At 49.7% G+C, this 24,875-nt stretch overlaps 1 protein-coding gene across 1 annotated transcript; it reads left to right on the top strand.

The window, feature by feature from the left end:
* Positions 1 to 1,457: 1,457 nt before the first annotated feature.
* On the top strand, positions 1,458 to 24,117 carry ERO1A (endoplasmic reticulum oxidoreductase 1 alpha). The gene is made up of 16 exons (XM_063333866.1): positions 1,458 to 1,638; positions 9,801 to 9,920; positions 11,257 to 11,340; positions 12,953 to 12,991; positions 13,440 to 13,516; positions 13,608 to 13,681; positions 14,157 to 14,277; positions 15,202 to 15,239; positions 16,454 to 16,465; positions 17,604 to 17,630; positions 17,790 to 17,882; positions 19,334 to 19,580; positions 20,327 to 20,396; positions 20,758 to 20,844; positions 21,410 to 21,543; positions 23,682 to 24,117. The coding sequence occupies exons 1-16, from the start codon at positions 1,528 to 1,530 to the stop codon at positions 23,740 to 23,742; spliced, it is 1,395 nt and encodes a 464-aa protein (XP_063189936.1). The 5' UTR covers positions 1,458 to 1,527; the 3' UTR covers positions 23,743 to 24,117.
* The last annotated feature ends 758 nt before the right edge of the window (positions 24,118 to 24,875 follow it).

Below are 24,875 nucleotides of genomic sequence, written 5' to 3'. Positions count from 1 at the left end.
CTGTAAACTCTTCGCATATACAATAAAAACCTTAACTGAGAGCTGAAATAATCACAGTTTTTCTAGTAAAAAATTTCAGCATGCACGACGTTTCAAGAGTTTTAAATTTTGTGTCATCTGGGATCGGGGAAGATTTTGGTGAGAAATAGGAAAGAAAAGGGGAAATGAGGATAGACTGACTGGCTAAGCCAAGAGTCTGACTCTCTTTTGCTGTAAACGTCGGATAAAGTCTAAAAGTGACCACTAAGGAATGCAATATCTGGGCACACTTTGAGAGCCTGAATTTCATCAGCTCTTGTAGCTGACACAACAGTCACTGAAAAGGACGTTTTCACTGAGTGAGGGTAAAGGAAGAAAGTTCAAACAGTTTAAACCATTGAAAACTAAGGTCAGCGCCAGGGAGAAGGTTCCTGCTGGTAAGGAGACACGCATATGGCCTTTCCCAAATTTCAGTATCACAAGGGAAGGAAACACAGTGTGATCCTCCACTAGAGCCTGCTGCAAAAGGCAAGTTAACTAAGCTTAGGGGCTACTCAAACAGAGCTTGATTTGCCAGACAGGACAGAATGATCAAAATTCAAATAATCAAAGGAGAAAGGTGCCAGTGAAGTGTTTGGGATGAAAGCTTCTCCTCTGTCCTTGCCGTGGGCTGCATCCCCAGCAGCGTGGGCAGCAGGGCAAGGCAGGGGATTCTGCCCCTCTGCTCCGCTCTGTGAGACCCCCCTGCAGTGCTGCCTCCAGCGCTGGGGCACCAACAGCAGAAGGACACGGAGCTGTTGGAGCGGGGCCAGAGGAGGCCCCGGAGATGCTGGGAGGGCTGGAGCCCCTCTGCTGTGAGGACAGGCTGAGAGAGCTGGGGGGGTTCAGCCTGGAAAAGGGAAGGCTCCGCGGAGACCTTCCAGCCCCTTCCAGTCCCTAAAGGGGCTCCAGGAAAGCTGGGGAGGGACTCTGGATCAGGGAGGGGAGCCATAGGATGAGGAGAAACTGTTTTAAGGTGAAAGAGGGAAGAATTAGATGAGATCTAAGGAAGAAATTCTTGGCTGTGAGGGTGGTGAGCCCCTGGCCCAGGTTGCCCAGAGGAGCTGTGGCTGCCCCATCCCTGGAGGTGTTCAAGGCCAGGTTGGACGGGACTTGGAGCAACCTGGTCTGGTGGGAGGTGTCTCTGCCCAGGGCAGGGGGTGGAACTGGATGAGCTTTAAGGCCCCTTCCAACCCAAACCATTCCATGATTCTATGACTCTACAACAGCATTTCAGGAGCTTTGAGGCTGTCAAGGAAGCAGACAAGCCCCTCGATTATTCACAGCCGAATTACGAGTTCCATTCCCCGAACTGGGCGGGTTCCCGGCGCTGGCCGGTAGCCGCTCAGGGGTTAAGGGCCGGGCCGGCCCGTTCCGGGCTGCGTGCGGGGCGGCCCGTAGCCGGCTGCGGCCGCGCCCCGCGGCGGGGCGGTGCGGTGCGGGGGCGGCCCGGGGACGGCCCGCTTCTTCCGCCGGCGGTGGCGGCGGCGGCTGGGCTGGCGCGGAGAGATGGCGGCGAGCAGTGGGCTACTGTTGCCGGTGCTGGGGCTCGCCACCTTCTTGCTGCCGGTGGTGGCCCGCGGGCAGCCCGGCGCGGCGGAGCGGCGGTGCTTCTGCCAGGTGGGCTCGGCCGGGGGAGGGGGCGGGACCCTGGTGTCCCTGTGTCCCGCCGGGCATCGGAGGTGCTTGGGGGAAAGGGATTCGGAGCGGCTGAGGGAGCTGGGGTGGTTTAGCCTGGAGAGAAGGAGGCTGAGCGGAATCATAGAATCATGGAATGGTTTGTGTTGAAAGGAACCTTAAAGAGCATCTCATTCCAACCCCTGCCCTGGGCAGGGACACCTCCCACTGGACCAGGTTGCTCCAAGCCCTGTCCAGCCTGGCCTTGAAACCGGGAGACCTTCTCGCCCTCTACAACTCCCTGAAAGGAGGATGTAGCCGGGGGGGGGGTTGGTCTCTTCTCCCTAGTAACAGGTGGCAGGACAAGAGGAAACAGCCTCAAGTTGCGCCAGGGGAGGTTTAGATTGGATATTAGGAAAAATTTCCTTCACTGAAAGGGTTGTCATGCATTGGAACAGGCTGCCCAGGGAAGTGGTGGAGTCGCCATCCCTGGAGGTATTTAAAAGCCGGGCAGACGTGGTGCTGAGGGACATGGGGTAGTGGTGGGTTTGGTAGTGTTGGGTTGATGGTTGGACTCAGTAATCTTAAAGGTTCCTTGCTACCTAGACAATTCTATGATTTTGCCTGCTGAGCAGCCCCTTGCCCTCTTCCTTGTCATCTCAACTGTGTTCTCTCCCTGCCCCTAGCAGGGAAGGTGTTTCAGCTGGGGGAGCTTTTCTCCCCTACCCACCCAGGAGCCTCTCAACGGATGTTTTGGGGATGCGTGTTGCTCTAATGTCTGGGAGCTGTCTCATCCCCTCTTCCTGCCAGCTCTGCCTTGCTCTTCCTCCCGGCTCTGCTGTCCAGGAGAGAGTGTGGCTGCAGCGGGCACCTGATACCCCGCCACGTCCAGGGGTGAATGGGGCTGCCCCGCTTGTTAAAGCTCTTCCAGGGTTAATTCCCCTTGGTGATGAGCGTGTTACTGCCTGATGCTTGGTGCACCTTCTGTTGATGTGCAGCAATGAGAGAGCCGGGTATAGTCAACCTTGAGATTGGACTAAGCAGCTGGATTTGGGGGAATGGTCGCCATGCAGCTTCCTTTTGACTTTAGCTTTAGAATCATAGGACGGTTTGAGTTGGAAGAGACCTTAAAGAATCTCATTCCAACCCCCCTGCCCTGGGCAGGGACACCTCCCACTAGACCAGTTTGCCCAAAGCCCCATCCAGCCTGGCCTTTAACACTTTGCTCGAGCATATTTGCAACATCAAGGAATGAAGACAATAAAGTGTATTTGGGGCGTAGTTTCTGTTGCCTTTTGAAAAGGGAAGCTATTGTAAAGCCTACTTTTCTGTATTAAAATTGTAGTGCTTAAATGCAAGTCAGAAATTGAGAATGGAGAAGGAAAGCAAACATGGTTGTGCGCTTGGCTTTGGCTTTGCCTTCTGGGTGGCTCTTGATGCTTCAGTTTCATGTGGAAATGGTAAATACAAGCTATGCTGATAAAGAATGGAAAAGCACGGGTTTTGATTCTGTATCTCTATAGGGTTTTTGCTTGTACGCTTCCTGGTTAGCAATAAAGTTTGTCTCCTAAGGATCAACGTCTGAGTCAGGAGGGTGGTGTGGGGTACCAAGCCCAATCCACTGCATGAACTGGCATAGGAATGGCTTGCAGATTTTTTCCCTTGGGTCAGAGGAACTGGCGTTGTACTTCATACACTGCTGGTTTATTGCAAGGCATTTCTTGTTTATGGAGTAGCGTGTGCTTTAGTTTAGTTTTCAGTACAAGTGCTCAGGATTTTTCCAGACCTTACTGCCTTTGGGCAAGCATGTTATGTAGGGCAGCGTTTCTCAGCCTTACCAACCACTTCACCTCTTAAAAACACCCCTGAGGGCTGCCTCATCTTTTTGTAAAAATTAATCTGCTGATAATCTTGTGCAGAACTGGTCTGGTGGTCTTTATTTACCACCAAATGAAATACAGGGCAAGCCTTTAATGGTGTGTTTTACCCTTCTTTGTTAATATACGCGAAGGCCTGGGTATAGCTTTTGGTTTCCTCCTGTGAACCATCTGTTGCTGTCTCATGGCCTTGTTGGGTGAAGAAGCCCTGGCGTAGGGTGAATGGAAGAGCTTTGACTTGTCCATCAGCCCGTGTTGGGACAGTTGACAAGGGCCTCTTTTGAGAGCGGCTGCTGTAGCGATATTCCAAATGCTGACATAAGCTGGCCATAATTCTGGAATGGGCGTTGTGCTCGTGTCTTGTCCGTACAACTAAGAGCAATGCCTCACCTGCTTTTTACGACTGTTATTTTAGCTCTTCATTTACGTAGAAAGGTTGCTAACCAGTCTCGAAACTCTTAGTAGAAACGTCCATCTGTTACTAAAACCACTTAAGTTTCACATACTGTTTCTTGCTTTCCAATCTGTCTCATTGGTGCTGAATGACATTTCGCTATCGGAGTTCCCTCAAACTTTACAGACGGCTTGTCCTCCACCCAGATATTCCTGTTTGCACCAACGCTTTAGTCAGACATCAATCAATTCTCCGTATTCCTGGTAATTATTGCTCATTCAGTGTTTACAGAGCGATGTAGCTGCATTAAGCTCATGTGCTGCAGGTGTTTGGCAGACTGGGATTTTGACTAGGTTTCTGGTCTGATAGAGGGCTGGTTGCCTTCGAGGGCATTTTTGTGGTCAGTACGCTGTCATTAGGGGGGAAGCCTGGGCACTGGGAGTGGCTTTCGAGCCACTCTTGTGTTCCTGTTGAACTGGTGTTCACTCAACAGCCTCCAGGGCAGGAATTCATACCTAGCACAGTACCACAGTTCCCTGTGGGGTGGCTGAGAGGTAGCCTCCAAGTGCAGAACAGCTGGAGAGCCTTCTTTGCTAGCAGATGCTTGGAGGTGCCATCTGACAGCTCTTCAGCCTCTACAGTTTAACTTCATCCTCAGGCTCCCATGTGAGGTTTGCTTCTATGTGAGCTCCAGAAGCCTCAGTCCTTGTTTTCTGGGGAAAAGAAGAGGGGGAAGAGCGCCTGGGCCAGCATATGCTGCTTCCAGGGCAGAAGATCCGAGGGCTGGAGCACCTCTTCTATGAGGGAATGCTGAGAGAGTTGCGGGGGTTCAGCCTGGAGAAGAGAAGGCTCCGGGGAGACCTTTGAGCCCCTTCCAGTCCCTAAAGGGGCTCCAGGGAAGATGGGGAGGGACTCTGGATCAGGGAGGGGAGCCATGGGACGAGGGGGCACAGTTTTAAACTGACAGAGGGGAGATTTAGATGAGATCTGAGGAAGAAATTCTTGGCTGTGAGGGTGGTGAGCCCCTGGCCCAGGTTGCCCAGAGGAGCTGTGGCTGCCCCATCCCTGGAGGTGTTCAAGGCCAGGCTGGATGGGGCTTGGAGCAACCTGGTCTGGTGGGAGGTGTCCCTGCCCAGGGCAGGGGGTGGGAACTGAATGATCTTTAAGGTCCCTTCCAACTCTAACCATTCCACGATTCTGTGCTGGTCATGACTGTCCTCACCTGGCTGCCAGCTGCTTGCTCTGAGTGCCCTGGCAAGGATGAAAGGGAGACCTGGTTGGACTGAGTGCCACAGGCAGAGTCACAAATCGCTTCTGCAGGGCAACTGCAAGGAAACCTCTGCTGGGGCAGCAGGGAATGCATCAGCTTTCCATCAGCCCGGCAGTGGTGTGGCTTGTCTACCAGCGCAGGCAGCTGCCAGTGAAGTTGGTACAGGCTAAAAGCACCTTCTCAGCCCCTGTAGTATTCCCTCCTGTGCCCTGTTGTAGCTGCAAGTGGGAAATGCAGAAAAGAGTTTTCCTTCTTGCCTGCCCGGCTGTGCAGAAGATGGTGTATGGGTCTGGGATGGAGCCCATAGCCAGAGAAAAAATCCCTAAATACACTGCCCAGGGGACACTTCTGGGAGCCTGGGGGAAGGAGAAAGAGGTGTGGAGAGACAGACCAGCAGGACAGGAGTGAGCAGGCCGGCAGGAGCCTGGGATGGAGACAGAACAAGATGAAGCGAAGGCCAAACCCAAGGATTATGCCAAATCCACGTGTGGTGGTGTTTCAACCTGTGTTACGCACACAAGGTGGGTACATCGGTGTTAAGGGATTGAGAGTGGCTATTGTGGGGCCAACCGCCTTCCTCGGTGCTTGCTCAGCAGCCGGAGCCACTTGTGTCACGTCTGTCCTGGCGGCTCCGATGCATCTCTTCCCACCGGGCAAACCCAAGCCCTGCCCGTTGGTCTCCTGCCAGGCTCCCACACCTCTGTGGGGTGGAGCGTTGCTGCTCTGCTCCTGCTTCACAGGTGCCAGCAGGCACATGGCACATGTTTGGGACTGGATGAGTTTATGCTTCATCTTGAACAGCTGTTCTGATTATTACAGGGCTGAAGGTGTCGATAAAATATTTTAGGGAGGTGGGGAGAAAGTGTTGCAGGGCATCTTTGGCATGTGCTGTAGCTCAACTGCACTGACAGCAGGAACTGGAGTCCAAAACAAGTGAGTGGCTGCATACAGGGCTGGAAGAAACAGGTACTGAGGTGGCAGGTGGTCATAGAGCAAGAGGGAACGTGCCCTGCCAGGTGGTCTCATACTTCCCTGTGTCTCAAAGTGGGTCAATGCTGTCTGGTGGTGGCATCACTGGAGCTTTCATCTTGGTCTCTGAAGAGACTTGGCTCTTGATGCTGTCTTCTGAACTCCTTTGGCTGTGGAGTTTGGTGGGTTGGCCACACAGAGGCGATGTCACCAGGCTTTCTTTCACAGCAGCCCAGTGGCTTAGGAGGCAGAGCAGGAAGGTCATCTGACCAGCAATACCTCATTGGCAATGTGCCCACTAGGGAAATTGCCCATTTCTGCACAGTCTGACTGAAATCCTTGGAGGAAGGAGTTTTCCCTCTGATTTGGGCAGAACTTGAGCCTTCCCCTTTGCCTGTGCTACCCCTGCAGACATGTTCTTGGTGCCATTGTGGCTGATCTTCCCATTTGTGGTCTTCTAAACTGAGCAGTGGATATTTGGAGATCTCCAAAGCGTGACCTTCACCTACTCTTGAATGTTGTGGGAGCATCTGCAGAGCCTTCACCCTGGATTATTTGCAGGATGATAATAGTTTTGCCAGGTTGGTTCTGGCTTGAATCAGTCACTAGACATAGCAAAGACAGGCCTGGTGGAAATGGTGCATGTTATTTTGGTTGAGGGCTTGCTGCATGCTCCGATGTTACCCCTTCCAGGGGTGTCATTCCTTTGGAGTGACACATTTGTGTAGTGTGGATACAGAGAGCAGCTGAAGGTTATCCACAAATCTTTTTGCCAGCCACTTGTAGACCCAATCTATAAGCTGCCTTCCTCGAAGGATGCCAAGTTTCCAGGAAATAAAATATGTGGTTGCTTGGTTTTGGTTTTTTTTTGGTTGCGGTTGGTTTGTTGTTTTTCTTTTAAATTTTGAAACAGTTTTAAATTGTGTAACTGGATTAGCAAATTGCGGTTGTTTTTTACAGGGGTGATTCAGGTTAGTGGAAAGCTTAATTGCTATGCTGTTAATCTTCATTACCATGCAAAATGTACGATGGAATACAGTACATGTGTGAGGATGAGGCGGCGGGCTTCAGCATGACCACGAGAAATGGTAGTGAGCCTCCAAAGAAGGTGTCTCAACAAAAAAACTATGTGCTCAAGTGGAGTAGGACATTCTGAGAAGCTTTAATAGATTTCCCTTTGCTCCCCAGTAGATCAGTATTGGCTGAGTCCAAAATATCAAAGCCCTTTTGGAAAAAAAAAAAAAAAAAGCTGTTTCCAGAATTACTAATTCCTGATATGGTGCAGTCTGGATCTAGAGCCTGGATTCCTTCCCCCTCTCCAGGGTTTCAGGAGGAAACTTGCACTTGCCTTTGAGGTACTCTGTGCTTAATCCAGGGTATTTTTCTTCCCCCGTTCCCTGTTTTGTGTGACTGTGCTTGGAAGGCAAGTGCTCCATTTCTGCCTTCCTTCTTGGAAGGAGGGCAGGGAGCTTCATTTCTACAGTAGTAATTATAATGGTTTTATTGAAGTTGATGTATAGCTCTTACTGAGTTATCTGAGGGCTCTCCGGAAATGCGTCAAGGCAGGTGGCTCATGTACCTCACGTGGCTCTTTCTTTTCTGTCTGTATATAATAATATAATAAAAAATAATAAGCCCCTTAAATACAATCCAGCACCGCCTTAGGTCTTGTGCATCCCCCATTTTCCTGTTTGTTCCTGGCCTCCCCTGGGGAGCTTTTGTGCCATTGCTGGGCAGTGCACCCTGTCACACCTCACGGGAGTTGCCTGTCCCAGTGTTTCCAGGCTTGTTCTGCTTGTCGCTGCTTCCAGCTTGCTTTGTTCATAGAATCGTAGAATAGTTTGGGTTGGAAGGGACCTTAAAGCTCATCTAGTTCCAACCCCCTGCCCTGGGCAGGGACACCTCCCACCAGACCAGGTCACTCAAAGCCCCGTCCAGCCTGGCCTTGAACACCTCCAGGGATGGGGCAGCCACAGCTTCTCTGGGCAACCTGGGCCAGGGGCTCACCACCCTCACAGCCAAGAATTTCTTCCTCAGATCTCGTCTGAATCTCCCCTCTTTCAGTTTAAAACTGTGCCCCCTCATCCCATGGCTCCCCTCCCTGATCCAGAGTCCCTCCCCAGCTTTCCTGGAGCCCCTTTAGGGACTGGAAGGGGCTGGAAGGTCTCCCCGGAGCCTTCTCTTCTCCAGGCTGAACCCCCCCAGCTCTCTCAGCCTGTCCTCACAGCAGAGGGGCTCCAGCCCTCCCAGCATCTCCGGGGCCTCCTATGGCCCCGCTCCAACAGCTCCGTGTCCTTCTGCTGTTGGTGCCCCAGCGCTGGAGGCAGCACTGCAGGGGGGTCTCACAGAGCGGAGTAGGAGAGAAGGTAGAGACTGGACATCCCCCCTCCCCCCCAGAATGGTGCAGTGCGAGGTACATCATTTCTGTGCTCTCTGCTACCAGGATTTTGTAGGCTTTCTGGGACAGAAGTGGTAAGAGCATTTCTCATTGCAGGCTGTGTCAAATGTCCCATTCTTTGCCTCCTAAATCAACAATACTCACATAAAACAACTTCCTTGGTCTTAAACCCCTGAATTTATCTGGTCCTGGGGAATGGCAGCTTGCCACGTCTTCTATTGCTACATTAACATCCAGGAAAAATCCCTGGCGTGCTGTTAAGAGTGAATGAGTTGTAATGCTTGATTTTGGCCGGGGTGATTTCCCAAAGCGCTCGTCATGGGGTGTGGGGGAAGCAAAACTCCTTCTGCGTTGGGCAACTTTGTCATCCAGACGGTAATCTACGTGTCAGAAAGCCAGAGCTGAATTTGTGCTACGTTCTTTTTTTTTTTTTTTTTTTTTCTTCAGGGCTTGCACATGGCTTGTTGAGTTGTTCAGGATGATGCAAGAGGTACTGGCTTTCCACATCAGATTTAGAACAAATGTTTCCTTGCCAAACGGCTCTCCGAGGCGAGGAGGGAGGCCGGTGCAGTTGCTGTGATTCCGATGAAATCAAACAAATGGCTGCAGCGCCCTCGGTTAACAACAAGGATTTTCTTTGGGCGCTGTCATTTTTGGTGGCGTTATTGCTGCCTGCCTGGTCCCTTCTGCAAACGCCAGCTCTCACCCCTGTGCCATCCTGCCGGGGTGACAAATGGGAGCCTGAGCTGGCCGTGCGTGGAGTCACAGCTCTTCCAGCTGCCGATATCCCACGTCTTGCTGGATTTGGCCCCGGCAGAAACATCCGTGGTCTCTGTTACTGTCTGATGCGTGGATAAGAGCTGTGTGGATTTTGTCTGTGTGTGTGTGTGACACCGTCTCCTTGAACCTGTCTGTCATCTCTGCTTTTTAGAGATGGAAGCGTCCGTCTGATGCCTGTTACTCCGACATCAGTGAATTCTAATGTATCAGTGTGTGTTAGAGGAAAAGTGTTCCCAAATAAAGCTGCCTGTCCCCAAGCAACAAGTGCAGGATGCATCCCAATGGGTGCATCAAAAGAAATTCTCTGCTAATTCACCAGAGCCAGGTTTAATGTTGTTCAATTCTGGTTAGACTGAACTAGTCAGTAAAAGGAAAGAAAACTGTGAATTGTTTTATAGTCAGTGTTAAAAAGTACTGGCTAAATTGTTCATATTTGGTTTCGGTTTTTTTATTTATTTTTATTTTTTTATCCAACAGGTTACGGGTCATTTAGATGACTGCACCTGTGATGTAGAAACCATTGATGCCTTCAACAACTACAAGCTTTTTCCTAGACTGAATGAGCTTCTGGAAGGTGACTATTTTAGATATTACAAGGTAATTTTCTCATGCAAGAATTGTATTATTGCATTAGTTCTGTATGCTGCTGCTGCTTATTTAAAAAAAAAAAAATCTTCCTTGAAGTTATTGCTGGTCTTTTTAAAATCAGGTACCCCCATTTTAATACTGATTTTTGACAACGCGGTCAGTAAGTGTGACTCTTCTGCTGTGAGGAGAAGCTTAATGTGGTATACAACATGCTTCTAAAATAAATTGCATGTTTTTAAAGACAGAGAATAGAATAGTTCCAGTTGGAAGGAACCTACAATGATCATCTGGCCCAACTGCCTGACTGCTTCAGGGCTGACCAAAAGTTAAAGCAAATTATTGAAAAAATTGTCCACGTGCCTCTCAAACACTGATGGGCTTGCAGCATGGGCCACCACTCCAGGAACGCCACCGTTCCTATGTTTGACCACCCTTTTGGTAAAGAAATGCTTAATTTCCTAATATTTTCGTATGCATTCTTTCCTCTTAAGAACTTATGCAATGAAATTACTTTTATTTTGTTGAGCTGGGGCTCCAAACTGGTGATGACTGGGCATCTACATTGCATCATGAGGGTGTTCTTAGTGTCTCCCTATCGACACGGGAAGCCTGATTTAGTTACCCAACCGTCGGGTGAACTGATGACTGCCAGACCATCGGTATTAGCTGCGTTCTGCAGGGAGACTGCATGTATATGACTAAATGTGGGGTTTGTTTGAGCGAGCTTGGGTTATGGGGCGGTATTTTACCTGTCGAATACAGATATTGAACAGCGACTGTTGCCTGATTGTTTCCACAGACAAAATAAGTATTCATTCTTCTGTAAGAACAATTTTAAAAGTTCCCGACCACTGCACTGCAAACTTGAACGGGGCCATATATAAAATCACTGGGGTAGAGCTGCTTTTCCCTGCCCCTTCTCTACCAAACGCACAAAATCTTGTTAAATGTTAATTGTTTTGGAAGAACGATACTTGATACCAACTCACAAAACAGAAAGACTAGCATTTGTTAATGACCTTTCCCCTTCCAGTGTTGGGATTTTTAACAGAAATATTAAGATTGGCCTGACTGAAGCATGGATGGAGATGTCTGTGTGTGAAAGCGTGAGAAGAACCTTGCTCTGAGTTTCGTTATCTGAAGTCTGATCTAGTTGAAGATGTCCCTGCTTACTGCAGGGGGGTTGGACTAGGTGACCTTTATAGGTCCCTTCCAACCCAACACATTTTATGATTCGAAGTCTTGCACTAAGACACGGAAGACGTGTGTGTCGGTGAACCGTGGTGTGGAAGGTTGGCTTGGTTGCACGGAGGAAACGTGTAATAGGATAATATGTTATTTGTAGGTAAACCTAAAGAAACCTTGTCCTTTTTGGAACGACAACAGTCACTGTGGAATAAGAGACTGTGCCGTAAAGCCCTGCCCATCCGTAAGTATCAAATCCATTCTTTTACCGCTTTTCTATATTCGGCTTTTGCAAACTAAGAGGAAGAAGCAGGCAGATGATTTACTCTTTTCATTATTGTAACTATAGCAAAACTGTGGCTTTGGAGCTTTCTTAGGTGTAGTAATACTGGTATCTATGAGAAAGACCAAAATGCTAAATTCTAAAAGTTTAAAGAAAGGCTGGGCTTTTAATAGCTGGCCCTCCATGAACAGCCACAGACTTTTCCTGGTCCCTCTTTTACTTTTGGTATTAGTGAGATGGGTTTTGGGCAAATCTACTGTTGTTACAAGAAGTACCTCTTGTGTTAATTCCCAGAATATTCACCCTGTTGGCCCATGAGCTAGGCTGTGATTTGCAGCTTTGGCTGACAAATTTGACTGGCCCCTTTCTCTTCATGTGAAATGGCTCTTTCCGAGTCCTCTGTTTCCCGGTACAAAAGCAAAAGCTCTTGTCCCTGTATCCTGGACAAAAGGGGTTTGTTCACTGAGCTAAAAGAAGACCTCTTGACTGCAGGTGTCTGGCTGAAGAGAAAGTGAGTGAATCAGAACTTGGTTGCTGGGCTGACAGAGGTGGTGACGATGCCACCCAGCCTGGCGTTGTGGTCGGCGTGTGCTGATGCTTCTTCTCAGCAACCGCCCTACCTCTCAAACAAGTGTCCTTTGCTTCCCCAGTCTTCAAAAAGCACCTAATATGGACCCAAAATTATGTTTAAATACCTTTTTTTTTTTTTTTTCCTTAAAAAGGATGTTTTTGGTAATGAGCGTGACCAACGCAAAGGAGTAGTATTACAATTACGTTAGTAGTAGCTAGAAGTTGTTCTTATTTTAAGAACTGTCTGTGTCGCTGCTGGTTTTAATTACTTGGATTTGGGTCCACTTCATTCTGAAAGCAACAAAAATAGCTCTTATTCATTGCTTAATTTTTCTCTTCCTGTGCTGCTCGCCATCACAGTATTTGCTCCAGCAGCGTGGAAGTGGTTTTATTGCCTTCCTACTGATGGAGGAGATGGAAGTTGAGGAGAATTTAGGGCCTGATCATCTTGCGCGTCCTGCTTGGGTTGTGTGGGGCTGGCCGGCCTCACGTTACGTGGTGGAGCGGCAAAAGGGAAGTTTTTTGGATGATGTATATCAGGGGCTGGGAGACGCAATATCTGAAAAGAGGTGCCTGGGCTCCTGCCAGGAGCGCTGGCATCGCTGGGAGACAGGATCGCAGAATCATAGGACGGTTGGGGTTGGAAGGGACCGATGCCAGACATCGGCTGGCCAGAGGCAACTCCGGCTCCTCTGAAGTTTATATTGGCTTCCCCAACCTTCACGCTTGGGTAAGCAAAACATAACCTGATGTAGCACCCGCGGAAGGCTGCTGACCTTTTGAGAATTAGAGTCTTGCGAAAAATCAAAATAAAACACCAAGAATATTGCTTAACCTTAGTCTGTGGAGGAGCCAGAAATTGGACGTGTTGTAAGCTAAGCCGAGTGCTTTGATTACTTTCTAACTCCTAGAAACTGTGGTAACCTCCCTCATCTTTCTCAAAGATGAAGCTGGAAGGCCACAGCAGCCTCGTGTGTAGCATGTGCCCAATTTTGTCTTTCAGGACAAAGTCCCTGATGGAATCCGGTCTGGAAGTTACAAGGTAGGTGTGCCCGTGAGCGCAAAATGATGCTGCTTTGTAGGGCAAGTTTTGTGTCACTGCAGCTGATAAAAGCTGCTTTAAGGGCAGTATTTGTTGGAATGCACTTTGTGGCTAAATTCTTACCCTCTCCAGCGTTTGGCATGCTGTAGAGTCCCTGAGGTGGTTGTCCTGAACTCAGATATTCCCTTCCACTAACATAGAGGAGACTTCTCCAAGAGTGAAATGCTCCTACAGCAGTGCCAGGGGCTGCTGTGAGGCCCGGCCACAATCAGCACAATTGCATAAGCCTCTGAATAACTGCAGACATCCTGTGGAAATACAGGGTGGGATGAATCATGAAAGTCTTTCTGATGCTTAAACTGGTTAGCGCATTAAAGGCGGAATTCTAACAGCAGAAAAACTGCTTTTTAATCCTCCTCTCTCCCCGCCCCTTTGCTTTTCAACCCAGTATTCGGAAGAAGCCAATAGCCTTGCTGAAGAGTGTGAAGAAGCCAAGAGACTTGGAGCTGTTGATGGCTCTTTGAGGTTTGGCTGCTTTTTCCACAAGCCTTACTTGTCTGGAAGGAACCCTGGTATTGGTGCTCTTGCTGATGGTCTTTTTCCACTTTCTTTGCAGCGAGGAAACCCAGCAGGCAGTGCTGCAGTGGACGCGGCACGATGACTCTTCAGACAGCTTCTGCGAAGCTGATGGTACAGGGACCTGTTTGATCTGACAAGTCTTCTCATGGGATTTTAAGCACCTCTGCAGAGCTTTCAGGCCAATGTGTGATATTTCAGCAAGCCTGGAGCATGCGTAGCATTTCTTCTCTTTTCCGCCCCGCTCCTGCTCTCAGTATTTTGAAAATAAGACAATGTAAATATTTTTGAGAAAGCTTCGCTGCTGGTCAGGGTCTTGCCACGTTTAGCAACTTGGATGGAGCAGGCTCAGAGTTTGCTTTGCCATCGGTGGCCTTGTGCTGCGATAGCTCTGAAGGCCAGAGAGCTTTGCCCCGCTGCAGTGGGTGGATGAGAAACAGACACTGTGTACGTGCCTCTCTGGGGAGGGATGAGCTGCTCTCTCCGCTGGCGGGAGTGTTCAGGGTGCGAAGGGGTGGCTGGATCAGGCTTGGAAGGTGGCGTTTTCCTTCAGAAGTGTTTGGCACTGACCCAGCACTCTGCTTTGCAGATATCTATTCTCCTGACGCAGAGTACGTGGATTTACTCCTGAATCCTGAACGCTATACTGGCTACAAAGGACCAGATGCCTGGAAGATCTGGAACAGTATTTATGAAGAGAACTGCTTCAAGTAGGTGCTTTGGGAGACAGCTTGCACAAGCTGCAGGTGCTGATTTTTGCAGAGAGGCTGCATGTGCTTAAACTGCTCCGTTATTCCCCATCCTTTGGGGATTTGCCCAGAGAAGCTGTGGCTGCCCCATCCCTGGAGGTGTTCAAGGCCAGGCTGGACGGGGCTTGGAGCAACCTGGGCTGGTGGGAGGTGTCCCTGCCCAGGGCAGGGGGGTGGAACTGGATGACCTTTAAGGTCCCTTCCAACCCAACCCATTCTGTGATTCTGTGATCCTCCTGTCTGTGCTGCAACGCTTGTGCAGTGTGGCCTATCAGAGGAGGGGACAAGCCATGTGGCTGCCCCTTGAGCCTCCCTGGGCCGTTCTTTGGACCTGGTGTGGGCTCCCGATACAAGCCCTGCAGCCTGGTGAGACAGCAGCCTGGTCGGGGGACACATCTCCTGTGTGGTGTGGTCCTGGGGGCACGGTCCTGTCCTCCCTGGCCATTGCAGAGGTGAGGTGAGCTCTCTCCCCAGTCTCTGCCGATTTGAGCTCTGCTGTGGGTACCCCTGGGGCTGGTGCACAGTACTGGTGGGCACTGGTCTGTAGTCTTGCCTGCTATGATGTCTCTAGTGATTTCCTTCCCATTTGTACTAGTGTATCGTGTTGCACCAAGGCCGTGGGATAATGTCCACTAGCACCTGTGTCGACACTTGAGTTTTCATAGTTGTTCTTTCTAAAAACCCAAAAACCCAGAGAAAGCCACATTTTGCTCCATCCTTTTCCTGTCTGAGCAAAGCTTAAGCATAGAATGGTTTCTTGGATCTCCTTAGGCTGTTTGACTGCAGAGAAGTAACTACTTCTGCTGTGCTGTGTTTCTGCACAGCAAGGAGATAGTCACTTATTTACATATCTTATTTAAATGATTATTATTTTTTTCCTCTTAGGCCTCACAATGTAAAAAGACCTTTGGCATCTGGTAGAGGTGAGTCATTTATTTATCTCCCTACGTGGTTTAGTAGTGTACTGATCCTAACTCCAGGAACAGTAAATGCTCTCTGAGATACTTCTCCTGCTGAATGAGAAATATGTCGTAGCTCTTGATCAAGGGTAGAATTTTAGGGCCAACACAAGGGCACCTGGAGGTGTGGCTTCGTAGCATCCATCATGGAGAAAGAAAGGCTGATCCTCCACTCCTGGAAGAAATGTGAGCTTTGGAGGGACTGGGAGCAGGACTGAACTCTGAGCTCTTCCTGGGTCCCTGGTTTCTGTACTTGGGAACGCCAAGCCATCTGTGATGGTCTGAAATGAGAACCTGGCTGGGATTCTCTGTGGAAACCATCCAGTAAGAGAAATTCTGCCCTAGAGGCTAAGGCTAAATGTGTAAATGAAGGGTTTGGGAAACATAAGAGCTTCTTTCTAAGAGACCCCATGTCTCCTGATGCCCCATCATGCCCAGACATCTCGAACATCATCAGTCTCGCTCCCTGTTTGTTGGACCCGAACATGGCTCCAGCAGCACCCTCAGGGTGGTCTCTGGATTTTCCCTAAACTCTGTAGGTGTTTCCCTCCTCCCTTCACCTCGTGCAAAGGAGCGGCTCTTCAGGAGCAGCACTGCTGAAGGAAATGTACAATGTCCTTTAAAATATCAGTCCTTCCCTTGACCGCGTCTGTTATTTAGGGCAAGATCAGAATGAAATAGCCCAGGTACGTTGAGGGGAGAGGGAAGGACTGCCGTTTTGCAGACGAGGAAGCAGGAGGACAGGAAAACAGAGGATCTGACCTGATATCTCCAAGAGTTGTTGCAAGCAACTAATAAACTGCAGGAAGCAGGGAGGGACTTTTGAGTATCCTGTCGGAGGTCATACAGGAGATCTCTGGCAGAGGTACCCATTTGTGTCCCTTTTCTGCTTCAAATGTGTGGTGGTTTCACTTCCTTTGCCAATATTGATCCTTCCTTTGTTGGTCAGGTTATTCGGGAGCAATTGCTCATCTGGTATGGCCACTGCTGGAGTTAGAGATGGTGTTTTCTGTGTTCGGAGCATTTCCGAACCTCCCCGGAGAGGCTCATTCTCTTGTCAGAGCAGATTAACAGAGTGATCTTAACGCTTGTGCTTTGGAGTTTAATTTTGGTCATGTGTAATTTTTATCTCTTTTTCTCTCCCTCCACCATCCGTGCTTTTTTTATTTTTTCATCAGGAGACGATGGAGGTGAGTGGCGCTCTGTTTGTTTTTACTGATAACGGACACAAACGTGGCTTCTTTATGACGCCGTCAGGAGCTGTACCGTTAGATAATGCACCTGGTTGGCAAAAGCATTATTCGGGCAAAATCAGAAGTTGTCTTTGAAATTCTCTTGTGTTTGTGACCCTGTGGAGAGGCCCCTCTGAGCTCCCTGTCCCCCAGGCCAGCCCATCCTTGTATGGAGGTCTTAAAAAGCGCTGGCAGGTTTTTTTAAGAGTACAAGTCCTGTTTGAAGGTAGTCACGGAAGTGTCGTAAGCCTTTAGGAACAGGACTTGGGTTGTGGGGGGTTTTTTTCAGCGCTTGTTATTGCTGAGAAAGCAGCTTTCCGGCTGGAGCATTGAGGAGACTCGTAGTCCCAACAGCCTCTGACAGCTGGCAGGAAGTGGGCGCCCAAATCCCTTAGGCTCTGCAGGGGGAACATCTGGGAAGGGCCGTGCCCTGGAGCTCTTCACCCTCTGCAGCCCCGGGCCTGTCTATATGGCATGTCTTTGTCTCCAAATTATCTCCAAATTTATGTTCTCCACGTTACTTTCAAGCATGTAGTAGGTGAAACACAGGCTTGTGTGGCTGCACACACTTGGTTGTACTGTTTTATTGTATTTTTAATGAAAATACCTGTCTCCCCACCCTGGCCAGAAGAGAAAAGTGATCCATGGACCTTGTTTCCCCTTATGCTTTGCCATTCTGCGGCGCTTCTACCCCACCAGCCCTTGCTGAGATGGGTGGGACGGACCACATTTAGCTGTTGCCACGCTGCGTTATAGAAGCATCAGTCGGAAGAGCGGGGAGGAAAACTATTTTCATACTTTTCCAACGCTCCCCTCCCAGCTTCTGCCAACTGGAGTGGTCCAGATTTAGGATTGGACCTCCGGAAGGTCCAGAGGTCCTCCAGGGCTGGTCTCAGGGGTGGTTTCAGGGCATCAGGCAACAGCCCTCCCGTGCTGCAGAGGGGAAGGTACTGCCCTGTCTCACTCCTGTATCACCTTGTACTCTGAAAGATGTGGCCAAAGAAGGGGCCAAAAACCATGATGCAGCGTGCTAAAGCCCTCCTGCTGCTGTGAGGCGTCTCAAACTGATGCGCTTGTTTTCTTTTTTTGTTCCCAGGGCATATGTTCTACAAGTGGCTGAAAGGTAATCCTTGCCGTCAACTTGGTCGCTCTTCCTGGGATGAACGCAAAACGGCCAGGGAGCGGGTGGGAGTTACTGGCCACACTCGAGTGGGATTTGATTTCTAGGAGAGGAAAACTCAACGTATGCTTTCAGTATTTTGAAGTGTCTGTTTCTTTTCAGGTGTCTGTGTAGAGAAACGAGCTTTCTACAAACTCATTTCTGGTCTCCATGCAAGCATCAACATCCACTTGAGCGCCAGGTACCTTTTACAAGGTAAATGCTACTTTCTGCCTTGGCTGTCCCGCGTCAATCCTAAATTGGAATTTCTGTGGCTCCGGTAAATGCTAGCTGGAGCCCGTTCCAGCAAGGTTCAGGCCAACTTCTGGGCTCTTCCCTTCCCTCCCTCGGCACGCAGGTTGTGTGACAGAATCAGGAATGCAGTGACCACATGCCTTCAGGTCTAAAAATGGCTGTACTGTGCTCTGTACCAAGACTTCCAGCACGTATTCCTTCTGTTCTTCCTCCAAGGTTATTTTGGAGTGGGTTTCTAACTGCGTATGGAGGCCCTCCCTCCCTAGCCCATTTTTACGCCGTTCAGTTTAGCAATAATCTCACCTAGACTGTGAAAGCCTGAGACTTGGCTGGGCTTTCCCAAGGCCCTTGATCTGTTTCCATATGCTGCTTGTGTTTCCTTTGTCCAGAAATAGCTACCTGAAGAATCTACATTTCAGCCCTGGGGTTGAAAATCGATGTGAAAACATGATTCGCATGTCTCGCCTGGCCAAGGGCTGTGGCACGCCGCTCCTGCGGCGCGGGATGCAGGTTTCTGATGGGCTTCCTGAAGGATTTAGTCATGGTAGTTTAGAGCGGTACCTGCAGACCAAGCCTACTACCCGTATTCTGCTAAAGCTTACAAAAATCAAGTACAGATTTAGAGACGGCTGTTGGAATTTGGATAAGTAATTTAGATTTAACTAAGTAATTATATTTAAGTCTCTACAGCCCATGTAGGCCTCACCTTGGCGTGAGTTAGGCTACGTTAGAGTTGGGAGAATAACAGGGAAACATCAAAGGCAAGAGATGAGTTGGGAGTCTGCAGAGAGGATTAGGAAAATAACGTTGGCCACAGACAGCCGAGTGTGCGTCTTTGCTTGGCTTGTGTAGAAAGGGACAGCTTCTGTTGGTGAAAGGCTACAGATGATCTCTGCTCTGAGAAGGTCTTCCTTGGCTCAGCTTGGCTCCATGCAGGGATTCCCATCTGCAGGCGCCATGATCACCTTGCAGAGAGCCCACCTCAGCCTAGAGCATCTTCGTGGCCGCCTCTGGACCTGTTCCAACAGGTCTGTGTCCTTCTTGTGCTGAGCACTCCAAAGCTGGACGCAGTACTCCAGGTGGGGTCTCACCGGAGGGGAGCAGCGGGGTAGAATCACTCCCTCGACCTGCTGGCCACGCTGCTGGGGATGCAGCCTGTGTTTTAATCCAACTGACAAAGCTCCGCAGGAGTTCTGCATCTGTTGGGGTCTGAGGTTGGTTAAAAACATGCTTTTCTTGACTCTGGAACGATTTGCGGTTAGTGAAAGGGCTGCGACTACTGCAAAGGTTGGATCTCCCTGGGTAGAGTTACATTTCGCCGGTTAGCCTGGGACGGCGGGAGGAGGAGAACCAGAACTATGCCCATCCACCTCACGTCATTGTTCTGGCTTCTTTTTTTTTGGCTCTCTCAGATACTTGGTCCGAGAAGAAATGGGGCCCCAATGTTACCGAGTTCCAGCAGAGATTTGATGAAGTCCTCACCAGAGGGGAAGGGCCCAGAAGACTCAAGAACCTGTATTTTCTCTACCTGATCGAGCTGCGGGCCTTATCCAAAGTCCTGCCCTTCTTCGAGCGCCCGGGTTTCCAGCTCTACACGGGGAATAAAAGTCAGGACGTGGAAGTGAAAAACCTGTTGCTGGAAATTCTCCATCTGGCCAAGTAATTGCATTTGGTACCCGGGGAGAATGGCTCTTTCCACCTTGGCATCTCTGAGCGTGCTTAACTTTTCACTTAAAGCGCCCAGAAAGGCAGGTTTGGGGGTTCTTTCTTGTAGCGGGATAGTGTGATTTGTGCAGTAGGGGTAGCATTGCTGGGAGGACGTTGGTATCTGTAGTCAAACTGCAAAACAGGGTAATTAAGCCCACGGTTTAATAGTCTAGGCTGCCGGTTTGATTTAGCAGAGTTGAATTTAATAACCGCCTATGCGTCAGCCCTGAAATTGGCTACCTCTTTGACTCATCTGTGGAATACCAGCCCTGGCTTCGTGTTTTTGACTAGAAAAAAAGTCCTAAGCATGTCGGTAACAGAGGTTTGGGCTGTTGGACAGAGTTTGGAATAAGAGGAATGGAAGATACCGGAACCAGATGGAAATGCGATCAATGTTTGAATTTATCTTGTCGCACTCCCATGCCTTCGGCACTTACGTCTGTTAGAAAACAGACTACGATTGCTTAGAAACCGTAGAGCAATTGCTGAAAACGTCTCCAAGGTGAGACACAAGGTAAAATTGAAAGCCTCCAAGAGACTTAAGAAACAAAGAGCTGGACTTAAAATACATCTAGAGATGTCCAGTGTCTGACACCCATCAGTTTCATTTGCACACCTGACTGGATGCTTCTGTGGATCTGGACTCCAGCCGTACAAACAAGCTGTGGAGGGATAAAACTCTTTTCCTTCTGTTTCAGGTCTTTCCCACTGCATTTCGATGAAAACTCATTCTTTGCAGGGAATAAAAAAGAAGCCGCCAAACTAAAGGTAATTGGCCAGCCCTTCCCTTTGGGGCACTTGCTACCCAAAAGGGTGTTTTGAGGTGTGCGTCTGGGATAATTCTACATCTGAAAGGGACCCCAGTACACGTGAGGTACTGGATTGGGTATTTCCAATTGATTTTACTTTTCTGAATGGTTTGGATACTTGGGGGTACCTACAGACCTTCTCTTAAGGAGAGAGGGGGATTGCTGCCGAGGACCCCACTTCAGGAAGCATTTCCCTAACTCGGTCCCACTGAATTTAGCCTGACGTCCAGGATTAATCCATTATGGGGTTTGGATTAACACATGGAAGAGGTTCTAATTAGTGTGTAAGCATGATCAGCTTGAATGCCTTTTTCCCCTAGGAGGAATTTAGGCTACACTTTAAGAATATTTCTAAGATAATGGACTGCGTTGGCTGCTTCAAATGTCGCCTGTGGGGGAAGTTGCAGGTAAGCTTTGTCAGCAGCTGGGGAGGTGTCTGGAAGCACCTCATCTGGTGGGACTCTGGTGCGCAGATGCGGTTTTTAGGTACGAGTCAGCTCCTAGATAGAGCTCGGGGCTGCTGGAGTCGTTTCCCAGTCCAGTCAGTGGGAAGCGGTGTGCTGATTCCAGCTTGCCAGGCCTGGCAGAAGCTGCTTTTGCAGTTGAAAACTGGGTTAAGCTGCTACGGCTGCTCCCCAGGAGAGGAGTGGGGGACGCAGAGCAAGCGAGGCAGAGGGTGCTGTAAAACCGGGGGTTCGGCGAGATCTGCGCTGGCTTTTACATGCGGTCAGAGTGAGACAGGAAGCCTCTGCTGGGAAGCTCTGCTGTCACAGCGACGCTGAATAAATAAAAGCATCCTGGCTCTGTTCAGCTCCCTGCTCTGAGGTGTGTTAAGTGAAAGCCAAGTCTTGCTCCGTTAAGATGATGTTAACAGGAATCCTTGCAAAGACAAAGGAAGAAAGTAAAGTTAAACTTGTGGGTCAGGCCCTGGATGTCTCCCCGCTGTTAAGCGATCTTGTTTGTCACGCACAGACGCAGGGCTTGGGTACAGCGCTGAAAATCCTCTTTTCCGAAAACCTGATAGAAAAGATACCTGAAAGCGGCCCATCCTATGGATTCCAGCTGACCAGACAAGAAATTGTTGCCTTATTTAATGCTTTTGGAAGGTTAGTATGAGACTCTTTTTTCCTCTGCTTTTGCGCAAGCTGCTGTGTTACATCCCATTTAAGCCTAAGCAGTCCGTTCTCATCAGCAATATTGGCGTTAACTCCCGCTCTGATCACACTGTCTCATAAAGAAGCTCTCCAATATCAGATGCTGTTAATATGGAGTGCAACAGTTGGAACAATTTAAAAAAAAAAAAAACCAAACTCCTTTATACTCTACATTTCTGTAAGGGATTCAAGGAAGCATTTGTATTAAGATACAAAGGATTTGGTAGTTTTTAAGAAACTGCATGACTCTGCCCTCGGAGCATGTTGTCCCCAGACAAGGGTTGCTGTTCTTGCTCTATGCTCGCTTTGGAGCTTTCCTTCAGGCATCTCACTTCCACCAGTTCTTTCCCAGCTCTATTTGCAATGGTTGCACTTAGGAATCCATCAGTCCAGCCCTTGTGGAGAGCCGGATGAGGAGTTTTTGGCAGTAAAGGAGGGTAACGAGGCCTTTGGGAGGGAGAGGAGATTGCAAGATGCTCTGGTTATACATGATGGCTCCGTGGTGTTGACAGACCTGGAGTTTCTGGCAAACAGGTTTTTCAAAGGCTTCTTCAGGCGGCATTGCTGCCGATGCTAAAGCTCGGGGGTCCTGCTCTGTCTCTCTTCAAAGTTACTGACTGCACCTTCTGTGAGTGAACAGCCAGCGATGGGGAGACCCTCGTGCATCAGAAACGCCAGAAATCCTCTTCCCCAGGGATGCTGTGGTGCTCCCCTCCTGAGCGCAGCTGCCACATTCCGATTGCACCAGAGGAGCTGGGCTTCCTTCTGCCTTTCTATTGCCCTGTCAACACGGCATTTGGGAACAGCATGGAGGAGACTCGCAGACCCTCTGAACATCTGTGTTCAGAGGAAGCTGAGGGCTGGCAGGCAGAGAGCCTTTTTCTTTCTTCCCTTCCCCCTCTGCTGCCCGGCTAAAACTCTACCCTGGAAGTCCCCTGCTGTGGGAAACCACTGGGGCCAGGCAGCTATTCCTCAGACTCCAGCCTCATGTTGTAGAACCATGGAATGGTTTGGGTTGGAAGGGACATAAAGGTCATCCAGTGCCACCCCCTGCCCTGGGCAGGGACACCTCCCACCAGACCAGGTTGCTCCAAGCCCCCTCCCGTCCAACCTGGCCTTGAACCCCTCCAGGGATGGGGCAGCCACAGCTTCCCTGGGCAATTTCGTCCTCAAATCTCGTCTAAATCTCCCCTCTGTCAGTTTAAAACCATTCCCCCTCATCCCATGGCTCCCCTCCCTGATCCAGAGTCCCTCCCCAGCTTTCCTGGAGCCCCTTTAGGGACTGGAAGGGGCTCCAAGGTCTCCCTGGAGCCTTCTCTTCTCCATGCTGAATCCCCCCAGCTCTCTCAGCCTGTCCTCACAGCAGAGGGGCTCCAGCCCTCCCAGCATCTCCGGGGCCTCCTCTGGCCCTGCTCCAACAGCTCCGTGTCCTTCTGCTGTTGGTGGCCCCAGAGCTGGACGCAGTATACTCCAGGTGGGGTCCACCTACCTGGATTAGAAGAGCCTTTTAAAACAGACCTTCACCTTTTGCTTGTTGTTCAAAAGCGATTTGGGTTATTCAGAACCTCCTTAAAGCCAAGGCTTGTCCTGGCTGGGAAGGGCAGATCCCTTCTTCACGGGAGGCCCTCACGGGCTGTATCCTCAGAGCCCGATCTGGCATCCTCACTGCTGCTGAGGCTCCAGGGGTGGAATGCACTCAGCAAGAAAAATGAGGTAGGTCGTTCAAAACACTAAACCCTTCAGAAGAAACAAGCTTCTATTGCAAGGAGACTCTTGTGACCTGCCTGCCCGTCTGGTAATATTATGGTCTGTTTCTTGACCTCTAGTTAATGGGTTTGTCTGATCACCGCTGAGCTCTCTGTAATATCCTGTTCCACTGTGTTTCTCAGTGTTTGCTTTAAAAAAGAGGCTGTGAAATTAGCGAAGGGCCTGGTCGTACCCAGAACCTAATTTAGCTGAAATTCTAAATTCTCTCTTCCCAAGAGCTCCTGGAAGCTTTGCTCGATCGCCGTCCCTTTCTCTCAAGTTTGAAATAAGATGCGATGCACACGCTGCTCTAATGTTTCCCTTCTGCTTTCCTTGCAATGCAGGATTTCAACAAGTGTTAGAGAACTGGAAAACTTCAGGAACATCTTACGAGATATGCGGTGAGTTCATCGGAGAAAGAGAGACTTACAGTTGTACTGCTGGGCTGTTGTTCTGGGTTCTCTAAAAAATGGACAAACACCATCATTCCGTCGCACTCCCAACCACTCCACGGTGAAAACCACTCGCTGGACCTCCTCGTTGCAGCTGATTGTCTGTAACCTGCTGATGACAAATATTTTTCTAAGGGGAAAAAAAAAAGAAAAAGCTACTTTTTTTTTTTGTATAAAGGTGGGGACTATACGTGAAGTTTATTTTATATATTGGAAGATGATTCGGAACGCCTTCTTATAAATATTGTTGTACTGTTTTGATGGATTAGACCCATCTCTTTGCCTTCAGAAGCTGGAGGTAGGGCAAGAACCGTGACACTGAATAAATTTGGGGAAAATTCCGTGTCTGCTCCATGCTTCCAACCAGTCCCTTGCTGCCAGTGTCTCTACACTAACTTTTTGCTGGGTAAAAAAAGACTGCAAGGGATTGTAGGAGCCTTCTGCTTCCATACCAAGGTGCCTTCCTCACCCTGGTGGAACGTCCTTGTGGCAATGGGCTGCTCCTGGTGGTCTCTGCTGCGGTAACCCTGCGTGTTGCAGGCTTCAGCGATGGTGTCCTTGTTGAAGGCAAGGAGAGATGAAGCGAGAAGCAGCAGTGCACTGGAGGAATGCCGATACTCGCTGTTGGGCCAGCCTTGTGCCTCCTTCTTGGCTAGAACCTTGGGGGAGCACCAGCTGGCCGGGGAAGAGTAAGAGAGCACCTTTGAAAAGGTGGCGCTGGCTTTTGGTCTCTTGCTGGAGGGAGAAGGTGGGTACAGGAGGAGGCGAAGGCCAACAGGGCAAGCACAGCACAGTTCTGCTGCTGCAGCAGAAGATTGGGGTTTTTTTTATGAGCCCTGCAAAGGTGCTCAGCTTCCAGCCAGCGCCTGAAGGCATCTCTCCTCTTCCTCATGTAGGGCAAGGGGAGCCAGGGCCTGAGTTACAGCCTCTCCTGCAGCGAGCGCTGGGACCCATTGGCCTTCCTGCCGCTCCCAGCCCATTAAAGCGGGTCTGTCCTCGTTTGGGAGCCGCTTGCCTGGCGCTGGTAGCCAGGCAGGGCTAAAAAGGGAAAGGACGTACCCGCTGCGGGGCTGCAGCTCCTCAGAG

This window comes from Chroicocephalus ridibundus, chromosome 4 (genome assembly GCF_963924245.1).
Source record: "Chroicocephalus ridibundus chromosome 4, bChrRid1.1, whole genome shotgun sequence".
Lineage (NCBI taxonomy): Eukaryota > Metazoa > Chordata > Aves > Charadriiformes > Laridae > Chroicocephalus > Chroicocephalus ridibundus.
This window is presented reverse-complemented; position numbering and strand designations above follow the sequence as displayed.